Source organism: Arachis duranensis, chromosome 10 (assembly GCF_000817695.3).
Source record: "Arachis duranensis cultivar V14167 chromosome 10, aradu.V14167.gnm2.J7QH, whole genome shotgun sequence".
Lineage (NCBI taxonomy): Eukaryota > Viridiplantae > Streptophyta > Magnoliopsida > Fabales > Fabaceae > Arachis > Arachis duranensis.
The window spans coordinates 5000414-5017977 of NC_029781.3; the positions used below are offsets into that span (position 1 = coordinate 5000414).

The following is a 17564-nucleotide window of genomic DNA, read 5'->3' on the forward strand; positions in this document are numbered from 1 at the left end:
GTGAAGAAACCAAAGAAAATGGAAGCTGGGGATGAGGATGTTGACATTGGGGACGAGATGCCAATGAGTACCTTTCCCCCTGTGGAGATTGAAAAAGACAAAGAGGCAGCTGGAGGCCATGCCAGCAGTAGTTCAAGTAGTTCCAGTAGTTCAAGCAGTGATTCCTCATCATCGAGTGGTATTAACCCCGTTTGTAGCTGTTATCTGTTATAACTATCGGCTACGGAGTAAAAATAACGATATATTTTTATTACTATTTGCAGATTCAGATTCAGGTAGTTCCTCGGGGAGTGATTCTGAAGCAGACAATGGGCACTTGTAGCAGCCATACAGGGCTTTTGTTGCTAATGCTCCAACATGACCAATGTGGGTGAGCTGATGAAGGTGTTTGCTTGATTGGGCATGCCTTGAGCGTGCTGTTTTGAAAAATTGGCGAGGTATGTTCTGTTTAGTTTCGTGTCTGTATATATTCTTTCATTCCTAAGGCTAAAGCTTCTGTTGGTCTAAATCGGTGGTTGCCTTTCGGTTGCAGGTGCTGTGAACATTGATTTGTTGGTGCAGTTTGGGAGTAGCGGTCTGATTGGGTGCTAAGTCCCTTTTCTCGATGATTTGTAGTGTGCAACAGTTGTAAAAATGATTCTAGGAAATTTTTAGGCCAAAAAAGGTAGTGAAATGCGGTGAAAATCCTGGCAATAATGCATTAGTTATTAGGAATAGGATGGTGGTCTCTTTTTTAGCTTACCTTGTACACATTACATCAGTAAATAGAATTATCCTCTTCCAAGGAGGTCTTTTCACGAATCTGTATTTAAACTGTTGGAAAGTATCACCAATTTTAACCAAGGAAAGGGGTGTGTAGTGAAAGGAAAGCGCAAATAGAGAATTATCTTTTCATCTTGTTGCTGTAATGATATAGACTGGGCATTTTATGGATGATATTTATTCAAAGCTGGCCTTAGTACTCGAGTATATTCCTGTAAAGTAACAGGTTCCTAAAGAAATTTCAAGGCACTACTGTGTATTTATACAAGAACCTGGAATGAAAAAGACGCCTAATAATAATGAAACCTTCCTTTAATCGTTGAAAGTTAAATTGACCAAAGAAATGTGCTATTTGATTTAATCACCAAAAAAGTTCATCTTTCAAGTCTTTTTAAGAGTCAAGTTTCCAAAACAAGCATACAAATACACCAAAAACAAATAGGGATATAATAGTACTTCACCGTCAAAAAAGAATTATAAGAGTTACTTTTACCCAAAACTCCCTCAACAAAGTCTTGCCTTAACCTCCATGATTCCGCTTCCAATCGCTTGAACATGTCCTTGAAGGAAGCATGGAGCTCCAATCCCATCGTACCCGGGCTTTAGTCAAAATAAAATTTCCAGGCTTCAAATCATTTCTATATTGTCCTGGTCTACAAGAACAATCGTGATGCATTATACTAACCAAAATAATCAGGCTGTAGCCATCAGTTCTATATTCTTATTTTCCCATCTGCTTCAAATTAATGAACTGCTCACCAAGTTGTGCCTCAAGAGCAGCTTGAACATCAGGCGCCAGAGCTTTAATAAAAGACTTGGTGAGGTTGAGTTTAGTCAAGATTTCAAAGGTCTTTATACAAAATTTCTGTACCTCTGACCTCCTTGCTTGCTTGCTTGGCATATTTGTCACCAAATCTTTCATTAAATTGCAGAGCTTATCCAAATTGCTCTTAAGAACCTTTTTGGCTGCATTCTGATTATCACTACTCAGCGTCACCAGTGACTTCAATATTTCCATTACCAAATCTAGTGCCTCCACTCGTCGGAAGTCTGACTTGGAACTTCCACATCTCTCCAAAATAAAGCCAAACACAGCATGCCCAATCCATGGTCGTCTTCGGAATATTTCTTTTAAAAACCCAGATTTGATTTGAGACTTTTTACTGTCAAAATACCCAGCCAAAACTTCCCGAAAAATATCAACCACCCTCTGGAGTTCGGACTCTGAGAAGTTTCTTGCATCAATAATCTTCAAAAGCCAAAAGGTTGATGTTTGGGCAAGGGAGGAAACCATTTTCTGTCGGTTCCATGAAGCTGATTTCTTTGATGGATTTGATGCAGACTTTTGTTTCTTCAATGGTTTTGACGCCAATTTCAAATTTCGTTCCAACAAAGGTTCAAGAGTTGATAGTTGAACCCCTTCACCCCTTGGATAATCCTTGGCTTTAAATATTTGCCTTTGTAATATACCCCAAATACGCTGTCCAAGCTGCTCACTAACTTCTGCTGTATGTGGGTTAACAAAAGCTCGAGCCAAATTTGAGTACACCATAAGAACCTGAGGCTTACCTGTAGATTAAAGAATAGCATAATCATTTCAAAGATGAAGTGGGAAAAGATAATGACAAAAACTCATCATCAAATACAAAATGCCTAATTATGTAGTACACTGAGCATAGAAGGCAAAATGGCCAGAGTAATAGATTTTAGGTATACTTGCCTGGATTTTCATGAAGGAAAATTTCCAACAATGAAAGGATACGAAGTTTGAACAACACAAGCTGGGAATGGGCAGTTTCACCTCCAGCCTGATTTTTCTTCTCCTTGAAAATCTGGGCCAGATACGTATCAATCCTGAACATTGCATCATCATCCATTCCGCTATCAGAGTCATCAGAAGCTTCAGGATGGCCCTGATCATTTTCCTCAGCCTCAACAACAGAATCTGAGTCATCAGTCTGCTCATCAGTCTCACCTGTTTCACCTGTCTCAGCTTGATCAATATCTTCCTCTTCGATATTGATAAAGTCATCGTCGTCATCGCCATCGCTATCTTCTGCGCTTGTTGCATCAGGATGTCTAGCAGGTTTTAAGTTTTTCTTGATGACCCGCAACATCCGCATCAGTCCATCATCAGTAATATCATCACAGAAGTATTTGAATACCTACAAGGAGATGAGTATTAAACAGATAAAAACAAATAAAATGTTATTGTTAAACCGTCCAACATCTTTCCAGGTATTGTTTTATGTATCTCCTTAACATAAAGGCAAGATACAACATGAGCATGCTCTGAGGTAATTGGGGGTACTATTATACAGTTAACACAGAATCCTGAAGCAGTTGAAGATAAATATCATATTTTGTTTATTCTAACCTGCTCAATAGAAGATCGCATAGGAGCTGATGACTGTGGAAGCAGTGAAAGTAATGTATCCACAAGAACATCCATCAACTCAGGTGCATCATCAGCCTCCAAATCATCATCTCCAGATGAGTCAGGAAGATCACAAGCAGAAAATGCTTTCTTACAGCAGATGATGAGTTCAGATGCAGCTTCTGAGTACTCCCCTGGTTGAAGAAGCACTTGCAGAAGCAATTGGATAAGCAAGTACCTCAGTGCATGCAATCTATTAGCTTCAGCACTAAGCCCATGGCTCCTTTCCTACATATCATTAACAAAAAAAGATTAAGAGAAAGCTCAAATATTAATTAAAATATATTTTATTAAAACAAATTGTTAACAGCTCAACTACAACGTTAATTTAGGGTACAAATGCAGGTACTAGTAGGTACTAAATATAATCTCAGAACATGTAAACCACAAGAAAATAATGATGTGAAATGGCTAAAACTGTCACAAGATAATAGCTCTAATTATGGGCAGTTAGACAGTCAACAAACAACAGTCAAGATTCAAGACAACCTCTATTACAAATCCTTATATATTTTATACTCTGATAACTTAGATATGCAAATGAGAACATGAGCTATCACACATCCAAGAAATACCATCAACTCTTTGTTTTGTAACACCATTACTGTTGGAGTCAAGACAATGTCTATGGCCTACCATACGAAACATTAAGTTATGAAGTACAAAATACTCAGATGGTGTACAAACAGATATATATGGAAATAGAAGAGTCGCATCCAAATATAAGGTATGTAGGTGACTCTTAAACATCACAAGGCAACCTTCTATCTGGTGGAATCTATTGGTTATACTTAAAAACACTGTTGATTTAATTCATTAATTCATCGGATAATCTGTAGTGAAAATCAGTGGAAAGGACCAGTTGAAGTTCAAGTCTGTGTATTATTAATAACAGGTCACAAATATAATTACCTCTCTGGATAATTTTGCTTCAATTGCTTGTAATTTTTTTACTGCTTTATCATCCTCATCATCTAAGGTACGAAATAGGGAAACTGAAGGAATATTGCATAGGGTGCTGAAGAACTTCATGAAGTACAGGCCAAGATCATTTGGCTCAAGGCTACTAGCCGAAGCTCGTGACCCCTCTCCCTTCTGAGCATTTGCCAATAATAACTGGAGCTGTTCAACACACATCTTGCAAAGAGCATTTGATGTGGGTGATTTTGGCCACCTGAATTTTTCCTGCAACTCAAAAGAAGTAACCTCAGATCCAAGAGACGCAGTGAACAGACCTTGAACAGCCAGAAATTTCATGATTTCTTTCTGCACTCGGAATTTCTCCTCTTGACCCAGCTTCAAGTGTTTCAAAATGCTGGGAAGAGATTCAATAATCCAACTCTTTAAAAAATCAGAATTGCCATTGGACCTTGGGGAATCCTTATCATCAACGGAACCTATTTCGGAATTTTCATCTGTAGTTTGACTCTGGTCTGAAGGTTCTTCCGAGGCACTGCCTTCATCTACAAACAGGTTCATCAAGCTCTGAATAAAAAGCAGGCAACCTGCTTCTGTTTTGAAGTGTGACATGAAATCTTTTACAGCTTTTGTTCGTGTGAGATTATCAAATTTTCCATTGCTGTGTTTCTGTAGAGCAACTATAACAGCAACTCTTCTGACATCATCATCTCCAACCCAATCAGACAATTGTTTGAGAAAATGCTGAGCAACTTTATACAGCCAAGTGTTTTTCGTTGATAGTATATCCATAAGGCACTGAACAACTTTGCTTGATAGAATGATTGGAACCAAAGATGCAGACAGCTTTTGGAGTAGAAGAAACAGAACATCAAAAGCTAAATGCTTACGGTCATGAGATGACAAGAGAAGGGATCCTTCAATAATTATTTCGCAGAAAGACTGAAGATTCTTTGCAGTTTCTTCATCATAGGAGCTTGATTTTCGACTCTTTTTATGCTTCTTTAACGAATTTGAAGCTGCTGCTGCATCTTCTTCTTGCATAATAGTATTGGGCAAAAGAATATTTACTAAAACAGGCCAAACACCATGAACACGGGGCTGACAAAAGGTTGACTCCTGCATTAAGAAAATGCATAAAAGATTACCTTCTATTACTTTCAACAGGTTTAATGAATTAGTATTTTATATATGACTGAAAAAACAGCTACCTTCAAGCAATTGCTCAGGGAGGAAAGCTGATCAGTGGAAAAGAGCAGGCTAGAGCTGAATGGATTTGGCAGCAGTTTGACAAATGCAGAGTTGTCAATGGAAATCTTTTCTCGTAGTTTTAGTGCAAGAAGCAAAGCATCAGGATTTCCTACTTCCATAGCAGCATCAAACCATTCCTTCACCCCCGGAGCTTCAACAACATGATTCAACAACGCTTCAACAGGCAACTACAATGAATAAATAAATAAGTTTATATGTCAAACATAGATATGAAACAATATGAAATGCTGCTCAAAATCACCAGAGAAGATACTAGCAAATGGCCCAGATGATAGGTAAGAGTTTCTTGGTTTTTCAGCACAGGACAGGAGAAGAAATGTTTGCAAATCTTCAAATAACAGAAGAAGAAATGAATAGCATGAGAAACAGCATAATATAATGGAAAAGAAAGGCATGCAACTGCACTTTAGAGGAAAGAGAAAAGGATCTCTTTAACTTGTACAGAAAAAAGAGGGATGACGACTACACTTTGAAACCAACGAAAATGCAACCTAAGCACAACTGGAAACAAGCATAATATTCACAATAGGTACTTCAGGGGTAAACTTCTCTTATGATAATATACAAACCTTTTCAGTTAAGTCTAAAATTATTGAAACAGCAGGCTCTTGCAAGTACCGCTTTTTATTCGCCAGAGAGATTATTACACTGACAAATTCTCTAATGCATGATGTGTTTTTATCTATAGTCCATTCCTGTGTAAGTCTTCCCGATCTAGCCAGTGCACCATAGGCAAATAAGCGACCCAAGAGACAATCCTTTGCCTCCTGCAATATCCCAAGAACTACACAGATACAGTACTAGCAAGTGAGAAATAAACAAAACAAAATAATAATAATTGGCATCTCCTACCTGACCCTTCATTGACGAAGTTACTTCCAATAAATCAACTACAAGTTTAAGGAATGATTCAACCCGAATCTTGCGGACAGCACCAACTAAAAGAGTTAAACCTAAAGCAAAACCTTGTCGTGCACACTGCAAAAGCAACAAAATATGTTATGTTAGCAACATTTCATCATACAAATTAAGCACAACACCAATGAATGGAGTATACCGAGTAAAAGTTTCCAATAAGAACATGCATGAACAACATCCATCAAACAATGAAGCACAGTCTAAGCAGAGAGAAAAAGAAAATTATGAACCAGAGAGGAACTTTTCAGGTGAAGTTACAATAACAATGACTAGTTCCAAATTCCGATTCACAAGCATCCTTACACTAATCTTCATATTGAATTTCAAAAGCAAAGAGTAAGCAAATCTACATTACAACGAAAAGAAACGCAGAAAAAAGAAAGGCACAAACCTCTCTAGAGGAAGAAACACCACGAATAAGCCTGCGAACAGCGTATCTAACAGAAGGTGCACAATCATCCAATCCATCATCCTTTTCAGCTTCAAGCTTGAACCCTCCGTCGCCAACCTCCTTCTCATCAAGCGCATCGTAAGCACTCTGAACCGCCTTCAGTTCGGTCACCAGCTGTTTTGCGGCCGCTTCCCTCGCAGGCTCCGCCGCAACCGCGAGATCCTTGAACACGCCAATGTGAAACTCCGGGAGCTGAGAACCTCCGCCGCTGCTGGTTCCGGGCGAGTCCACTGGCTGAGCCTGTGCTGCGGAGGTCGATGGCTCCGGAAGCTTCGGCTCGGTGTCAGCGGCGGTGCGGCGCCTCTCCTTGTCGAGAGCTTTGCGCTTCTTCTTCCTCTCCATTGGCTTGACGGAGCCATCAGATGCTGCTGCCACGTGTTCTTGTGGCTCATCACTGTGGTTATTGCTTTTGTCTTTCTTGGTTTTCTTCTTTGGGGGTTTCGGAGAATCGTTGGTTTCAGCTGCGGGTACTACGACGGCAGGTTCGTCGTCGATGGAAGAGTTCCTTTTCTTAGCGGCCATGTCTGAGAGAAGTGGCGCAGAGGTTTTAGGGTTTAAACCTTAAAAACACACACTCTAACTCTTAGTAAGATGGTTCTGGTTTTGGTGATGCTCTAGCGAAACGTAAACGACCTTATTAAGTGTCGTTTTGGGGTTTCCTTTTTTCATTTATAATTATAATTTCCTTGTAAATATTTTTTTCTTTATTTTAATTTTGCTTTTTTGTTCAAAAATAGAATGTTATAGAAAATAGAAAATTTTCAAATATTCTTAGTATATCGATATTTGAATAATTTTAATTATTATATATTTTTTATAATTGAAATCAATCGTTAAAATTATTAAAATATTGATATTTTTATATATATTATTTAACTTACTTTTAATATATATTTTATATGAATGATTTATTTGATATCTTATTTTTTCATGTATTTTATAAAATGCCTTCATATTTTGCATATCTAAGTTACACGTACAGGTTACAATGGTAAATAATTGGAGTTAGTTCAACAATTTATGTTCTATTTCTGTATTTTCACCTTTTAAAAAACGTCGTACTTTTCATGTTCTATTTATAATCTGAAATAAACTCCTCGTAGATAAATCGCACAAACCAAGTGAAGAGATTAGAGATATTACCTTCTTATTATTCACCTTTAATCTTGTAGTCGGTCACCTCTTTTGGTTCCCACATCAGTATCCTATACCAACCCTACTGTCAACCACGTTTTCACAAGATTCACCTGCTACCAATGTGATGTAATCCCTAAAATGATACACCCATGCTGTGCATATGATATCTGTTAACAGCCATAGTATGTGTGCCAAACACGTTTGTGTATTACTAACTCTGACTAGCTTGGTTGCATTGCTAACTTGATTTTGCTTATGGACGTATATTCCCTTTTATTTTCTTGTTACCATGTTTTTTATGTACATCTTCGAAACATCAACACTTTCTTCTATCTTCCTTTAAACTTTAAAGTAAACCAAACATAATTAGACTAATCAAATTAACTTGTTCCCCAAATGAGCGTAAAACCTGAATATTCAGAAATCCTTGTGCTATAGCATCCAATTCCAATCAATTCTCAATTGAAAGCAAGAATGCGAAATACAAGACAGACCCAGTGGGAGAATATATCACTACTGACTAGCAAAAATTTCAGCATCAGTTATTCAAACAGCAATGTTCAGTACTCCAAAAGTACTGCAAATTGACAAGCTTTATGCCGTAAGAAAAACACCTCCAACATTAGTTACAAAATTATGTAAAATATTATATGCTCTTCTACTAAATTTAAAAACATGTTTCACTTTTATACTTGCTACCTAGAGATGAATGAGAGGAAATATCTGGTTACAGACACCTAAGATGTTTCACTTCTTCACCTCCTCATATTCTGCCTCGGGAGCCTGGTCACCACCTTGAGACCCCCCAGTTGAGGAACCACCACTTGAGCCACCACCTGACATGTGCTGCCCAATCTTGGAGACAGCCTTGTTTGCAGCATCAAGCTTTGCCTTAATTTCCTCAGCGTTATCCCCAGACATGGCCGTTCTCAAATCTGAAATAGCATCCTCGATTTCTTTGGCCACTTCGCTGGGAATCTTGTCCCTGTATTCACCCAAGCTCTTCTCAATGCTGTAGATGGTAGTATCTGCACTGTTTCTGATGTCAATAAGAGCCTTCCTTTCTTGGTCTCTCTGTGCATGCAACTCTGCTTCTTTGACCATCTTCTCAATCTCATCTTCTGAGAGCCCACCAGATGATCGGATTGTGATTTGTTGTTCTTTACCGGTTGCCTTGTCTTTGGCAGAGACAGTAACAATTCCGTTGGCATCAATGTCAAAGGAAGCTCAAATTCTCCAAGCATTTTGTTGTCTGCAGCCATTTCCCTCTCACCTTGCAGCACCTTGATACCCACCTGTGTTTGGTTGTCAGCTGCTGTTGAAAACACCTGAAACAATGGTATGACAAGTCAGTAAAAGACTCGATTACATAGCAAGCCGTCATAAAACTAAACCAAATGAATGACATGCTTCGTGGTTCAATTAAACACATGATAGTATGATTGTATAAATTCACAACCTAAGAAACCAGTTTCTAAAGATATCTTCACCAAATTCAAGTATTACCTGACTCTTCTTGGTAGGAATAGTAGTGTTGCGGTTGATCAACCTAGTAAAAATACCACCCAAAGTCTCAATACCAAGAGAAAGTGGGGTAACATCAAGTAGCAATAGCTCTTTAACATCTCCACGTAGGATACCACCCTGGATTGCTGCTCCCATGGCAACTGCCTCATCAGGATTTACTCCTTTGCTAGGAGACTTTCCAAAGATAGCTGAAACCACTTCCTGGACTTTAGGCACACGGGTCATCCCTCCCACAAGAAGGACCTCATCAACATCCTTGATAGATATATTAGCATCCTTCAAGCAGCTCTTACATGGTGCCTTGGTCCTTTCAATCAAGTGATTCACCAAAGCCTCAAACTTGGATCTGGTCAATGTGATGTTCAGATGCTTAGCACCAGATGCATCGGCAGTGATGAAAGGAAGGTTTATTTCGGTTTGAGATGTTGACGACAGTTCTATCTTAGCCTTCTCTGCTGCTTCACGAAGCCTCTGCAAAGCAAGCCTGTCTTTTGAAAGGTCAATACTGTCGGTCCTCTTGAATTCGCTTACAAGGAAGTCCAGTAAGGCATTGTCAAAGTCCTCTCCTCCCAAGAATGTGTCACCATTTGTTGCTTTCACCTGGATATAATCATATAAACTCGTTATAAGTTTCCATATCATTTATTTATTTGTGGCAGGCTAGGGAAAGCAAGCAAGAGTTGCAATAAACTAACTTACCTCAAAGACCCCATTAGAGATTTCCAAGATGGAGACATCAAATGTTCCACCTCCAAGATCAAAAACCGCAATAAGGCCCTCTTTGTTGTTCATCCCATATGAAAGTGCTGCAGCTGTTGGCTCATTGATAATTCTCTGCACATCAAGACCTGCAATTCTACCAGCATCTTTTGTTGCCTGCCTCTGAGCATCATTGAAGTAAGCTGGTACAGTAATTACAGCCTTGGAAATTGACTTCCCTAGATAAGCTTCTGCTGTCTCCTTCATCTTGGTGAGAACAAAGGCACCAATTTGGCTAGGAGAATATTGCTGGCCATTAGCTTCAACCCACGCATCTCCATTTGGAGCCTTAACAATCTTGTAAGGAACCATTTTCATCTCCTTCTGTGTTTGGGGATCGTCAAAGCGCCGACCAATCAACCGCTTGGTACCAAAAACGGTGTTTGTTGGGTTTGTTACTGCCTGACGTTTTGCCGGTGTACCAACAAGCAGCTCCCCTTTCTGGTTGAAAGCAACCACAGATGGTGTTGTTCGAGAACCTTCAGAGTTTTCAATAACTTTAGGATTCTGTAAAAGATACAATAATAGTAAGCACAAACACAACATATTAATGGAAACGCAATGACAAATTAAGAGCGCAAGAATGCCTTGCCTTTCCTTCCATAACAGCAACACAGGAATTTGTAGTACCCAAATCAATACCGATAACATCATTTCCAGCAGGCCGAGAACTGTAACAAAAAAATAAGTTACAATGAGCAAAGACGATCAAAGATTTTAATATATATAAACGTGTAGCACCTCTATATGGTTAACTAATGAAACAAGAACTATAAAATGGTACCTGAATGGTCGACACAAACTTGACCACTTGTGAGCTACATAAGCCGGTTTAGTGCTACCCGACAACTGCATAAACATTTCAATGTAAGAAAAAGGGAAAATATTCCTCCACAATCATAATCAACACACATCAGCAGAATAATTCAATTAATCAATCACAATTCTATCATCAACACCACCAAAAGCATCGACAAGCGGTAACAAATACAAAAATCATAGAGCAGAAACCAGAAAAGAGCTATCAATAAGCTGAAGGAATAGTAGTAACAAGAAATGAAGCAAATCTGAGTAATCGAGCTGATTTCGAAGCAACCGACACAATCAACAAGAATGAAAAAAGTGAGCGAAGAAGTTGGAAGGTTACCGAACGAAAGGCTGAGACGGAAGCAGAGGCGACATCACGGCGGCGAAGAGAGCGAAGCACCGCGGCTGCTGCCATGGCCAAAACCGGATGAATTGACGAAGAAATGGAATAAGGAGAGGGGAGTGATTGAGAGGTTTTTGTAAGTGTTTTCGAGGGTTTAGGGTTTTGAACTTCAAAGAGCTTTTATCGATGGTGGAGGATTATTCTAGTTCCGGTTAGAAAAGAGTCAGAGGATTAGAAGGTTCCAGATAGAGAACAATGTTTACCAAAACGGTGTCGTATGGTATCAGCAAATAAAGACATGTGGCTCCTAGTGGTACCACGATGAATGGCTTTACTGCTTGCTTGGTGTATAAGTCGCAGTAGTGTTTCAAGATCTTGGCCTTGCTGTGCTTATTTTAAACCAAGTTAGAGCACTTGCTTTTTTATTTTCAAGAAATTATTTTCAACATTTTTTATATACAATTGAAGAGAAGAATACAAGTAATTTTTCTTAATTTCTCAAAACAATTATTATTCATAGGGGGCTTAACTACATTATATACATGAAGTAAAATTTGGAGAGCCATTTGTATCACCAATGGACAAATAATAATATATGAAATTAAAATGCCTAGTCCTTGTTCTGTTATAGTGTATCAAATTAATCAACAACAGAGAAACCCTGCACATGTTAAAAGTTAAAAGTGTCCCCATGATTTCAGAAAATAAAATTGATGTGCCACATTTCCTTTCCCCGTTAAAAGAAGGTAGGGAAGAAACAAAGAACAGAAACAAAACAAAACAATACAATGAAAGAATAAAGGTTGTCTAGATCAGATTCTCTCCATTTTGCTTTATCTTCACACAGATTCCATAATCCATATGGGCTTCATGTGATTGTTTTTCTGAACTATTCTGCTAGCTTATTATGCTTCTTTTGTGAGAGTACTGAAAACCAGTTGGTAAAATTGCCTGTGCAGAAGTGGGAGATTATTGAAAACATAACTTGGGAGGTTGATTCATATTTCATTTCATAGTTCATAGCATGACATAGACACATTCAATGATTCAAGCATTAGATCCGAAGGTAGCCCCCTCTTTCTTGATCTCCTATTCGTAACGGTCTCTTGAGGAACGACTTCCTGTTAAGCGACCAGCTTCTTCCAGGACCTTTCCTTTTCTGCCATACAGCAGCTACGCGAGTGTAAAGAGTCGGAAAAACAAAGCAGAGAAGCACAAGAAATAGCATCGCCACGCAGAGTAGCAGGACGTTTCGGAAACCATCTTGTAGCTCCGGCGAATTCTGCCCTGTCCATGGAACTCCACCAACATTCATGCCAAACACTGGAATCCAAAAAGTCCAATGCCATAAAATGTTGCCTATGCATGTGGATAACAAAAGTTCGAGAAGATTTAAGAATTAGATTGCAAACCTCCTGTTATGATGGATAAGGGGAGGAATATTATCGAAAGGAACGAAAGATAGTACAGTTTCCTGTTTATTTGCTCCGACTGCCAGCTGTCAAGACTAGCCTGTACTGCTGTTACACGATTTGCTATAAAACCTACATTCTCCTTCAGCCTCCTTAACCTTCCAATTAGTTCTTCAAGGGAGTTGATGTCTTCATTGGCAAACCACCGTTTCGACGAGCATTTTTCTTTAACTCGGAGATATACTTGCTCTCCATGCGAAATTACCTGAATGGATTTTTCAAGAGAAAATAAAAAATCATATGATTAGAATTTACATATTAACAGTAATGTCATCTCAGCATAGTAACATTCGTAGTTCTAATCATTTACATATTCAGGCTGATATTCTCTTCTTTCCTCATTCATTTAACAACAATGATAAAATACTGTCCAGTATTATAGCCTTATTAAAATTACTTGAATGCAATTTTGACTTGGCTGTAAGAGACATGACAAAAGGAAACATAACAATCACTTGATTCAAAATACAACACACAAGAGAAATGATGTTTACACAACCTTTTTGTGTAAATCTCTTTTGTACAGCTTACTTTTTTGGTATAGAAAACAAACTATTAATCTTTTCTCACTTTTTTATCAATCATTTTTAATACCATAACTAGAAAGTGTACAAAAGAGGTGTACACACTCGTGGAGAGGAGGAATACAATGATGAGACTAACAACCCTTACGCACAATGACAAAACTACGATGTTAAATCAATTATGATATATATTGATTTGGATTATAAGGTTCATATTTATTAATGCAATAATCATGATGAATGCATAAAAAATTAAAAAACCACTGACATAGTATTACCTGTAGGAGACGCTGTAAATTAATATGCAGCTTGGGGAATCTTCTGTCATCTAGCATTTGTTTTTTCAGAGCATAACCACCTACAATCAAGCAGAACACTTGTTTCTTAATTCAATGCCATAAACAATTGCAAACATGGCAAAATAAAGGAAGCAGTACAACACAACTTTGCACAGAAGGATACTACGAATTTCAGTTTATACACAACCATTCAGAAGAGATATAAGTCCACCGCACCAAACAATTTTTTATATACGCTTTTGCTAGAATACAATAATGTGAATACATCAAAATGTCACATAAACATTGTTTACTATTTTATAAGTCGACTATATCCAGGAATTCTCTCCTGCTAATGTTTGGCAATTTGTCAGGGGAACAATTGTGTAAGTTTACAAAGTGAAAACCATCCAAATGGACGCTTCTGCTCAGTAGAATATTATGTTCCAAAAGACCTTCTTAAGGTCTTTGTCACTGATTGGATAACAGTGGTAAAACAGTATAAAAGCACAAATGAACTACAGCAAGCTTCTGTTGTTTCTAACATTTCAACATTATAACACAAACCTTCCCTTACGCGATGTGAATCAATGATCTATGTAACTTAGAAACAAGGAGGCCTGTAATTTTTCAAACATCAAAGATGATCTACGTGATTTCTAAAAGTATTTAGCATAAAGCACATGCATGGGCTTTACTTTCACAAATTATAGCCTCTGAATAACACAACATACTGAAAAGAGGAGCATGGTAAGATAACTACAAATAGGATTTGCTCCATCCATCTATATTGCCTGATATTTTACAGAAAATCCTGAAGGATATAGGCAATAAACTTTTAGGTCTTTTCCCTATGAATAGCTTGGTCTTAATAGCTAATATTAATTTGGTCATGCAGATTAATAATCTCTTTGAAATAAATGCAAGAAGAAACAAGCCACCAATTAAAAGACAAGTAAAGCACCACGTAACATCTTGATCGGACCAGGATTAACTATTAAGATGTCAAAATAAGTAATTTCGTTAACAAAATTTGAATCAACAACTTAACAGAGACAACTTAATTTTGTGTTATATCTGTTACAATGTCTGGGAAGTCAGACAAAGATTAAGGTTTATATCCAATTACCTTTAATTAATCACCACAAAAGTCAAACGCCATCTTTGGATAATGTCATATTGTCAACACTTATACACCAGAGAAACCAAAAAACTGCATATATCTCATCTCACTATTCCTTTTAAGTTTATTAAAACTAAGGATTATTTGCAGCATGAAAGAATTGCATAAACTTACAAGATGGGATGTGAACAAAAGTTAAGACTCAGTGTATTCTATAAGGATATAAGCCATTTAATTAGCAGTGGTACAAGTAAACAAAATTATGGTTATGATATTACCTTTATCAAGATCAAGCTCCACAGAGTCCAAGTCCATCTCAATCTTTGTCACAAGATCTTGAATCTGATCTATATGTGTGTCAATTATGTGAACCACAAGATTTGAGACAGATCTAGGAACAGGATTGTCAGCTTCCTCGGAGTGATTCATTGTCAATAAGAACTCAAGAACATGTTCCATAATCACAATTCCACTTCCTTCCTGCTGTTGACCTCTAAACTGAGAGGAGCTTTCTACGGTAGGAATCTCAGAAAGTAGTGATTCACCCATGCGTGAGAAACCTAACCTGGGAACACGTCCCAAGGACACAGTAATTACCGACTTTTTTGTAATTCTAGCAGAAAGTCTAAATGTGAAGTCACTAGAGGGAGGACCAGGTGAATTAACTCGAAACACAAGTGCCCCATCAACATGTGCACAAAATGGTCCATTGCTAACAAGTGAGAGAATGTCTTGGAGTTTCAAAGGCGGGCAAAGAACACTGATGAGATCTTGCGCAGATTGTGAAGGCCTTTGATTTCCTTTTGGGATTTCTACATGGTACCAAGAAAACTCGTTCGCCCGGCCATCTGCTACATCTGTTTCCACCTGCTCCGTCTGATAAAGTTCTGCAAGATCCCAGTCCTTATTGTAAAAATTTCCCATTCCATCAAAGATATAAGCTCTCTTCTTCACCAATCCTACGGGGTGAGAAGGGCGGATTCGGCACTCCCTGAGAGGCACTTGATCAGAACTTTCCCCATGCATCTCCTCAACTCTCCCATTCACCATAGCTCTATGCTGAGCTAGTTCCATAACCTTCTATATATACCAAAATAGGCTCTCTCTTTTTCCCCTCTAAACCAATAGAACAGAACAAATACTATACAACCTGATCCAGCAGCAACCCAGTTTTCTTATCTCACAAATTTGACATGCAAAATCTCTCACCCTTAATCTATATTCTATCTTAAACCATTGATGTGTTATTATTTGCAGTCTCAAATCCAAAGTCAACAAAATCCAGTGAGACTCAATAATAAATTGATCAAAACGAACCACAATGTTTCCCAAAAACAGAACCCCAGCATGTGCCAAATGAACCCAAAACCCTGAAATCAAAGTTGCGTTGTTCGTTCATACTTGAGAATTTCAATCAGCTAAACAACAAATTGTAATAGAAAAAGGGGAAAAATGTAGAATAAGAAAATGCATTACCTCGTTGAATAGCCGAACAGGTGAAAATGAATGAATGAATGAAATGAAACGCTGAATTGGGCTAAAGAGAACGCATGAAAGGTTCAAACTCCAAAAGGGAATTATTATAAAAATAAAAAATAAAAATTTAGAATTAAGATTATACAACTATGAAACAGAACAAAAGCTTTAGTATAATAACCAACAAGAAGGAATCTCAAGTATGCTGAGTATGACAGATCGTTGAATTCTGAGCTTCTTCGAAACTTCCCTTCTTGAATTCGTAACTTAAATCCAATTCGAGTCACTACCCCACCACGAAACGCAAACAACGGAATTTTAAAGCTGTTATATTATATTATTATATTATTGATTATTCAGGAAAACTAGCAAAAATTAAGAAGATTTGGACAGAGAGACAATGGAAGCTAACTAATCATTTAAATTTGAACAATATATATTTGAAGTCAACCATGTTTAAAAGGTATTTAATCTAAATATCTAATCTTGTTTCAGCATATATATATATAATTGCTAGCAATAAACTACAGCCAGAAAACAAGTATTACAATTTACAATAGACCAACAACATTATATTGTAGAAATTATGTTTCCCAAAACGTACATATTTTTAAAGGAATGATAAAATTAAAAGTATAAATAAAAACGATATGAGGGACAATTTTTTTTTATTGACACATGTATACCTCTTTTGTCGTCAACTTATATTATTTGACGGATAGATAAGTATAACGAAAAGTGCCTTCTATGGTATCTATTATCTTATTGTACCTATGGTGACTACAAAGAAGTTTACCAATTAATTGTGGACATTTGGTAACTGATTTTTTTTTTCTAAAACGTATCACTAAAAGTGTTGCTTAAAGAGAAAGTGTTACCGTTAATCGTTAACTTGGCTCTGATACCAAATTTTAAAGTCAACTCTTCATATTTTGCTTCGAATAAATTTATAATTTGTATAGATTTAGTTGGTGGTAAAATATTGAGCATATCTATTATTACTAATTCTGATTTCATTTTTATAGTTTTTCAATCTTGTTTTAGTTTATAATATTCTTTTTTGCATTGATTATTATATATAAAATCGTTTATCTGTTTGTCTTTTTCTTTGATATAATTTTTCAAATCCTCCAAAACTTCTTTTATTTTTACACTTTCTGTTGTTTCTAAATGTCTTTTTAATTTTTCAACTTCATTCTCCATTTTTTCTTTCAACAGCTTTAATTCTTTTAAGTCATAATATGGTGTTTCAGGCATTTATAAATTTTTTAAGTTTAACTCCAACTTGTTTATATTTGTTCTTATTTCTATCTTTTTTATTATAAGGTCATTAATTTCGAACTGAAGATTATTTAATTCC

The 17564-nt window shown here is 37.2% G+C and overlaps 3 protein-coding genes across 3 annotated transcripts; all 3 read right to left on the reverse strand.

Annotated features, from left to right (window-relative positions):
• Positions 1 to 1093: 1093 nt before the first annotated feature.
• LOC107468544 (rDNA transcriptional regulator pol5) lies at positions 1094 to 7350 on the reverse strand. Its single transcript, XM_016087853.3, has 8 exons — positions 6699 to 7350; positions 6242 to 6367; positions 5959 to 6156; positions 5329 to 5556; positions 4112 to 5236; positions 3140 to 3427; positions 2483 to 2927; positions 1094 to 2331 (listed from the first exon to the last, which is right to left on the reverse strand). The coding sequence occupies exons 1-8, from the start codon at positions 7278 to 7280 to the stop codon at positions 1484 to 1486; spliced, it is 3840 nt and encodes a 1279-aa protein (XP_015943339.1). The 5' UTR covers positions 7281 to 7350; the 3' UTR covers positions 1094 to 1483.
• A 1043-nt stretch (positions 7351 to 8393) lies between these two features.
• LOC107468612 (heat shock 70 kDa protein, mitochondrial-like) lies at positions 8394 to 11659 on the reverse strand. Its single transcript, XM_016087919.3, is given in 7 exon segments — positions 8394 to 9118; positions 9121 to 9223; positions 9402 to 10022; positions 10122 to 10688; positions 10774 to 10852; positions 10966 to 11030; positions 11329 to 11659. Coding segments are annotated over 7 exon segments (1986 nt in total). The 5' UTR covers positions 11404 to 11659; the 3' UTR covers positions 8394 to 8642.
• Positions 11660 to 11911: 252 nt separating this feature from the next.
• Positions 11912 to 16631, reverse strand: LOC107468675 (uncharacterized). The gene is made up of 5 exons (XM_016088009.3): positions 16205 to 16631; positions 15007 to 16098; positions 13606 to 13685; positions 12744 to 13008; positions 11912 to 12654 (listed from the first exon to the last, which is right to left on the reverse strand). The coding sequence occupies exons 2-5, from the start codon at positions 15800 to 15802 to the stop codon at positions 12386 to 12388; spliced, it is 1410 nt and encodes a 469-aa protein (XP_015943495.1). The 5' UTR covers positions 15803 to 16098; positions 16205 to 16631; the 3' UTR covers positions 11912 to 12385.
• Between the last annotated feature and the right edge of the window lie 933 nt (positions 16632 to 17564).